Source organism: Oncorhynchus mykiss, chromosome 27 (assembly GCF_057628025.1).
Source record: "Oncorhynchus mykiss isolate SJ-2025 chromosome 27, ASM5762802v1, whole genome shotgun sequence".
Lineage (NCBI taxonomy): Eukaryota > Metazoa > Chordata > Actinopteri > Salmoniformes > Salmonidae > Oncorhynchus > Oncorhynchus mykiss.
In genome coordinates, this window is record NC_143048.1 from 29,756,534 (window position 1) to 29,763,781 (window position 7,248).

The window sequence follows — 7,248 nt, forward strand, 5'->3', positions numbered from 1 at the left end:
TGAGCTCTATACAAAACTTAAACTCTGACAGTACTAACTACTGTGTTAAAAGTGGGTAAGGTCTGTAAGATTGGGGAATCTTTTGGAATTGTGTGCCTTTCGCACGTTTGCAACTTAGGGTCTCCGGGGAAAGAATCTCCACATCCATTCTGTAGACAGAGGAATGTTGGCCATCAGGCCGACTGGAACGAGTATCATTCTCCTCACTGAACCCAGACAGTTAAGACACGTTCTGCACAATCGCACACTCACTGCAAAATGTAGTTCATTTCAGAGGCTTGCATCCTGATTATGGCCCCTTTACTATGCAACATTAACCCTTTCTTGATCATGATGTATCAGTATGTTTGAGGAAACTGACCAGATTCTTACTTGGATAAACTCAATGTTAAGCAGACACCAAGTTTATTTTAGGTTTCTTTTTATTGAAAAAAAAGAGTCAAAAAGGACACCACATTGCATTATGGCAACATTCCAAGGTTTAGTGGTAAATGCCTACAACGGTCATACAGTTTGGTTGGCAAATGGCATAGATAATTCAATCAAATCAAAGACTGCAGAGGAACAGTTTCAATGCAGCTGGGAGGCAAAAACAACTGAAAGCATGAGAAATGTACTTTGCAGGGTGGAAAGTGGAAAATAGTAAGACATGAAAATAGCTTGTAGTACACTTGTGCAACAAACTTTTTCTCTTTAAACATTAAAGATAATGCAACTAATCACGCATATCACAAACCCAATAAGAGAGAGAAGCCAAACCTATACTGGTGAAAAGAACGGTGGAAAATGTCTGATTTTATGGAAGGCAAAAATCAGAGAGATCATACTTAATATAAGCATGCTGTCGGGTCGTCTGCTATTCAATGTTCAGGTACTCTAAAAAGGCACTTGTGGTGTTCGGCTTTTTCCTGAAATGTATTGAAATGCAGACTGACAATGTTATTGATTATGGCACATTGCAAAGGCCAAACAGCATTCATTCAAACATATACACTCCTGTTCCCTGGGAGTGCTTAATGTGTCTGATACAATAGTAGGTCTAGATATTCAGTCCACAGATGCCCTATTGGAATGTGTTCTTGGGGTAACAGTCATACCATAATACATGTACCATTTCCTGGCATGATTCAATCAGTAACCGTATCTCTCAAACTGTCCATTAACTATTACAACTCGTCACGCATCTTGTCTCCTTTGGGTCGCACCATTCTGCCGATGAAGAGGATGGAGTTGGTCTTGTTGTCCTTCACCAGGAAGATGAAGGGATGGTCAGCATAGAACAACTTGGGGTTCCTCAGCTTCTCACTTCCGAAGATGCTGGTGTCGAAGGGGTTCCCCTCGATGTCCCACTCCATTGAAGAGGCGTGGAACACGTTGGAGAGGTACAGGTCCTTCTTGCCGGAGATGTTGGACAGATCGGCCTTGGTTTTGTCCACAGCGTCGGTCAGACCAAGTTCACCAAGAGTTTTCTGGAGAGAAGTGTACAATAGACGGTGAAATATGGAGAAACGTTTCATATGTAAGTCAAATATGTTCTTTCTAAGTCAAGCTTGCGAGTTGAGTCATAGTTTATGAGATAAGTCTTTAATGACCCTTAAATCTATTGCAAACAATATAATTCCAATGATGTGATTACCTGGAGGTTGTGGCTAACCTCCATGCTGACTTTGGGCAGAGAGATGGCCACGGCCCTCTCCTCCATCTTGCCCATCCAGGTTTCCAGCTGCTTGCGGGTCAGCAGCTTCTCCAGCCTGTCAAGGGGTTCCAGGTGATAGGGCATGATGAACACCAGGCTGGACTGCTTCTGGCCCAGTGGCATGTCCAGCACAAACAACCTGTTCTCTGTGTCATCATGGAACTTATAGAGACCTGTAGAACACAGTCATGGGATGAGAATAGATGAGTCAAGTTCTCTTGATAATGATGTAGATAATGTCTTATATAGTAAGGTATGTCTCTATTCAAAAGGTTAGTGAAACCTACCGGTGCGATGCATCATGGGAACAGAAACTGTGAATGAACGGGTCACCAGGAAGCCACGGTTGTCTACCATCTTCTCATGGAACTTCTCATCCCAGTGAGCTGGAGACAGAGGATAATGTTTTCTAAAGATATTCACATCTCACAATCTTACTGTTTAATACGTCCCAATATAAACAGTAATAACAGTAGTCAAAGGTACTAACTACTAGGCTACTGTGTGTTTTTGAATAACTCTACTTACGCTTGAAGAACATAGCGTTGGCGATTGTTGCTCCGTCAGCATTCTGCACATCCTTGGTGATCTCAGGCAGCTTGCCGTCTGTCGACTTGGCCGCCCATTCGTTGATGGAGTTCACTGCGCTCCTCTTGTCCCTGAGGTTGATCTTCGAGTGGTCATAGTTGTAGTGCTTCTTGCTGCTCTTCACAAAGTTGTCGGCGAAGGTGACCGAGCTGGGGCCGTAGAGGCGGTTACTGATCTTCCATGTGACGTTCCGGGTCTTGGGGTCGCTGACCTCAGTCAGGAGCTCTGACAGGCCTGTGTGCAGGTGCTCATCATTCAGGGCATCAGCACTGAGGACAGACTTGACCTGGGAAGCGGTGGATGCCTTGCCCCCGAGAGCCACCATGCCAAGGGAGGAGGCCACCACCACAGGGGATATCAGGATGTTGTCAAGGCCCTTCTCCTTGGCCACCGTGTGGTAGAGGCTGAAGGCCAGGTTGGCGCTCTTGTCAGCCATGGTGGTGGCATGGCTGCTCAGCTTCTTCTTGTCTTCTCCGGAGGCCGCAACGGCCAGGAGGCACAGAACTACAACGTTGGTTACCCACATCCTTTCTGTCTTCTGGTTGTTGAGCAGCTATAGAAGCCTGAAAGCAGACACAAATACAATAATGTTGGAAATCCTGTGTTGGTATTTGAGGCCATTGTTTCAAAGGGTCTATTTTTGTATAGCATGTATACGCTGAGTATGTTGAGGTTTTGCCCTCAGAAAAGACTCTATTTGTCGGGGCATGGGTTCAATAAGGCATCGAAAGCGTTTCACAGGGATGCTGGCCCATGTTGACCCCAATGCTTCCCGCAGTTGTCTCAAGTTGGCTGGATGTCCTGTTGAGTGTGAAAACCCCAGTAGTGTTGCAGTTCTTGACACAAACCGGTGTGCTTGGCACCTAACATACCCATTTCAAAGGCACCTAAATCGTGTCTTGCCCATACACCCTGTGAATGGCACACAAACACAATCCATGTCTAAATTGTCTAAAAGCTTAAAAATCCTTCTTTAGCCTGTCTCCTCTTCATAACAAGTGACATCAATAAGGGATCATAGCTTTCACCTGGATTCACCTGTTCAACCTATGTCATGGAAAGAGCAAGTGTTCTTAATGTTTTGTTTACTGAGTGTAATGTGTTATTACAGTGTGGTTTTAGAATGAGGTCCCACATATTCAGCAATTAAATGACATTAATTAGCTGCATAAATGAATGGGTTCCAATTTTAGGCAGCCATGTTTCTAGCCACGTCAGCAGCTGTAGAAATCTTGAGCTATAGCAGCAGCCAGGAGTGCTGGGCTCTGACTGAGGGTGTAATTTGATTCCTCTCTGTGCTCTTGTTAATTGTAGAACAAAAAAAGCACACCATTTCTAAAATAAAATATGATATTCAGAATTTCTCAGAGGTATCATTACAGCACAATTTTGTCAATAGATCATGTCAACATAGAACCTACGGAGGTACTTTTTAGCTGTTACTAACAGGAGCCCTCTCTTCTTTGCCCAACTTGTTCAAACAAAAGGAACAAATATGTAGCCTCAGGATACATATGGAGGAGTGGCTTCTGATCAATCCTTTGATTTTCCACTACTTGTAAATTGCTTTCCTGCCTTCAAAAACATGGCAGTATATAGGCTGTGTAGCTTTTTTTCACAGATTCTGAATTTTTCACTTTGTATGTCTTTACATCATTCTCTTGGGATACCTTGAAATGTTTTCATACTGATGTCAAGGTTTTCGTTTTTCATTCTGAAAGAAAAGAGGTGCATGTGGTAATCTCCATAGAGCAGTTGATAAAGCATTAGTCAGACCCATACGGAGTTATTTTATTACTTCTAAATTTTGATATTCTTTCCATCTTCCCTTGATATAGGGTCCATTGTTGAAAACATTTTGTATTTTATGTTTTCTTGAATAATGATCCGTAGTTAGGTATATCATGCATACACACACGCAAAACTTCTCTCATTGGTCAGTGCATGTCCCAGAAAAACATCCATCCAATCAGAAATGCCACAGTGGAACAGCATCAGTTCCACAGAGAACCAAGTTCGGATTTTTTATAACATCCCACCACTCCCAAAATCATCTATGCAATGTTAGTCAGTAGCAGTTCTGCTTGTTTGTGTGTGTAATTACCATCAAAAAGGCACAGTGATGCTGAAACGTTGGTGTTTTACCCAATAAATTACTGGCACACATACATATATATATACATACATGGCAGTTATAAGTGTACTTTGAGATAATATCGTTGCTTGATGATGCATGTTGATGTTTGGTTTACAATTATTCAATAAATTAAGAGAACCAAAAATCATTGCATTAACTTGAGTAACTATAACTTAATTTACTATATATAGTTAATCAAGTTAATGCAATGATTTGTAGTTCCCTCTTAATTTATCGAATAATTAAAAAAACAATCATCAACATGTATCATCAAGCAATGATATTATCTCAAAGTACACTTATAACTGCCATATCTAATACCCTTTACAGAGACATTGCATGAACATCAATGTGGCATCCTATCAGCTACTCCAGTTCTCACCAAACAGTTGAGATAATAGGAAATATGTCCTTTTACTAAACGTAAAGACAGAATACATTCCACAGAGTTATGTTAAAAACAGTGCCATTTCAGAACCTTAATGCATGCACTGTACTTTGACTTTAAACATTAAAACAAAACAGCTTTCCCAACAAACCACGGTCAAAAGAAAGCCTTCTCCCAGTCTCTCCCAATCCTTACCTGGCAGAACTTGGCACGATCTCTCTCAGTCCTCACTCTCTGGGTTCGCTCGTCTGTTGACTGATCCTACAGTTTTTTCTCTGGCCTTTATAGACCATGGAAAAGAAACTTCTGGAAGTTGGGAATGGGGTATGCAAATGTAAAACCTATGTGTCTCCTCTGGAGCGGAGACTTCAGACCTCCCCCTGGATCCATTTGATGCAGTGCTCTGCATGGTCCTAATGCTGTAGGCTGACTCAATCACACACACAGCTTTCATCATATTAACTTTCACACATTTTCTAACTTTCACCAGCACAATAGAAATGGGTATGGATGTGGTCATTTTGTTTTTATACAGAAAGGTGCAAGAAAAGTACAGTACAATAGTGTGGATACGTGCATGTCAGTGATGATATCCCTTTGGCTTCCTCTTGTAGTTGTGAATGGGCACACCGGGCACAATGCTCATATGCATGTGTAAATGTGTATTGTATTTTCAATAATCCTGTTCAAAAGCAATGACTATGGAAGGGAATACACATGGCATTTATAACAGTAGTTGTAACCGTAGTTACTATAAGTTTGTAAAAGTAGTTACAGTTTCAGCCTCTCCATCACACACCCCTCCCCCATACTGCCACGTCTTCCTCAGCTGATTGCAGGCTTGTTTAGGATGGGGGTTGTGGAACAGGAGCTATAGCAACAGTGCTGTAGAAATCAAGCTCTGTCCTAAACACGTCCTCACCAGTCCGAATACAAGCAACTGAAATCGCCTTTTACACCATTTAAACGAAAAGTAATCTTTTAGTGTAATACAATGTGAAATTCTGCCGGTACCATGAATAACTTCTCTGAAATAGATATAGTGAGATGTAATTCTGATGCCATCAGTTCACATCATTTCACTGTGCATGTAGCTAGTTTTTCTCCAGAAACGCACATTTTTTGCAACCCTATTTTAAATTGCCCTCACATGCCAGCTGATGAGAGCCTTGCCTTTTGGTGATCGGGGGAAAAGGTTCCCCAAGGCTTCTACAAACGTAACCTCGTTCCCACACCCATGCCACTGTTCCATGTCCCCAGGCTCCGTTTTTTAATTCTGTAGGAGTCAAATACTCTGAAATTCCTCAGCACCTGCATGAGGCAGGCCAGGCCTAGTTCAAACTAGCCTGGTCCAATCCCCAATGGATCTTATCTAATGCAAAGATGCCCCTATCCTGTTGATTAGCAATGCATTTGTTTTTTGGTGAGAACTCTATAAAACTCACTAGGGCCTCATACATGCATAATCCATTTTAATTCAGCAAACCAACATGGACTGAAAGGTGCTCCTGTGAAATATTGTTTATTTTATTCTACTGAGCCATTTACTCTATGTTCATATTCTTATCATTTATTTCTTGTTGTTCCATTGTAGAGAAGGAACCTGCACTTAAGCATTTTGTTGGCCAGTGTATACCATGTGTATCCTGTACATACGACTAATACAAATTCAAACTCCTGTGAAAGGATGGAGGGACTAGTACGCTTGGTGGTGATAGGGGCATTTAAAAAAAAACATTTATGTCGCTCTTCTGTAGCTCTGTACACAACACTTAAATAGGAAATTAAAAGGCCTTTGGGGTGATACTAATTATTACTAAACCCACAAAGTTAAAAGGTTAAGGACAAGAAACAGATGTCTGCAGCTGCTACTGAAGAGGTTTCCTAAACATTTAATTTCCTGTTTAATCTCAATGTTCTTCAGTGTCATATTTTTTTCCCATGCACCACCCAGCTGAACTGTAATTTTGCTCTCATGCTTGTTTGAAGTTAGATACTGTCACGCCCTGGCCATAGAGAGGCTTTTATTCTCTATTTTGGTTAGGCCAGGGTGTGACTAGGGTGGGCATCCTATGTTCATTTTTCTATGTTTTTGTATTTCTTTGTTTTTGGCCGGGTATGGTTCTCAATCAGGGACAGCTGTCTATCGTTGTCTCTGATTGAGAACCATACTCAGGTAGCTCTTGCCCACATGGGTTTTGTGGGTAGTTGCTTTCCGTTTTGTACCTGACGGAGCTGTTTCGATTGTTATTTTTGTTAGTTTGTATTTAGTGTTCAGTTCTATTTAATAAATGACTACTACGTACCACGCTGCGCCTTGGTCCTCACCTTCTTCCACCAACGGCCGTTACAGATACACTAACGGTGTTTTTGGTGCTTGAGATTTTCAACATGATTGGATATGTGAAACAGTATCGCTGTGCGGGATTCTGTACCTTC

General features: G+C 41.7%; 1 protein-coding gene across 2 annotated transcripts; it reads right to left on the minus strand.

The window, feature by feature from the left end:
* Positions 1-404: 404 nt before the first annotated feature.
* On the minus strand, positions 405-5,570 carry hsp47 (heat shock protein 47). 2 transcript variants are annotated; one of them, XM_036964599.2, is made up of 6 exons: positions 5,005-5,570; positions 3,955-3,998; positions 2,225-2,847; positions 1,984-2,082; positions 1,637-1,869; positions 405-1,469 (listed from the first exon to the last, which is right to left on the minus strand). In XM_036964599.2, exons 3-6 carry the CDS (start codon positions 2,808-2,810, stop codon positions 1,167-1,169), a joined length of 1,221 nt encoding a protein of 406 aa, XP_036820494.1. In that variant the 5' UTR covers positions 2,811-2,847; positions 3,955-3,998; positions 5,005-5,570; the 3' UTR covers positions 405-1,166.
* Between the last annotated feature and the right edge of the window lie 1,678 nt (positions 5,571-7,248).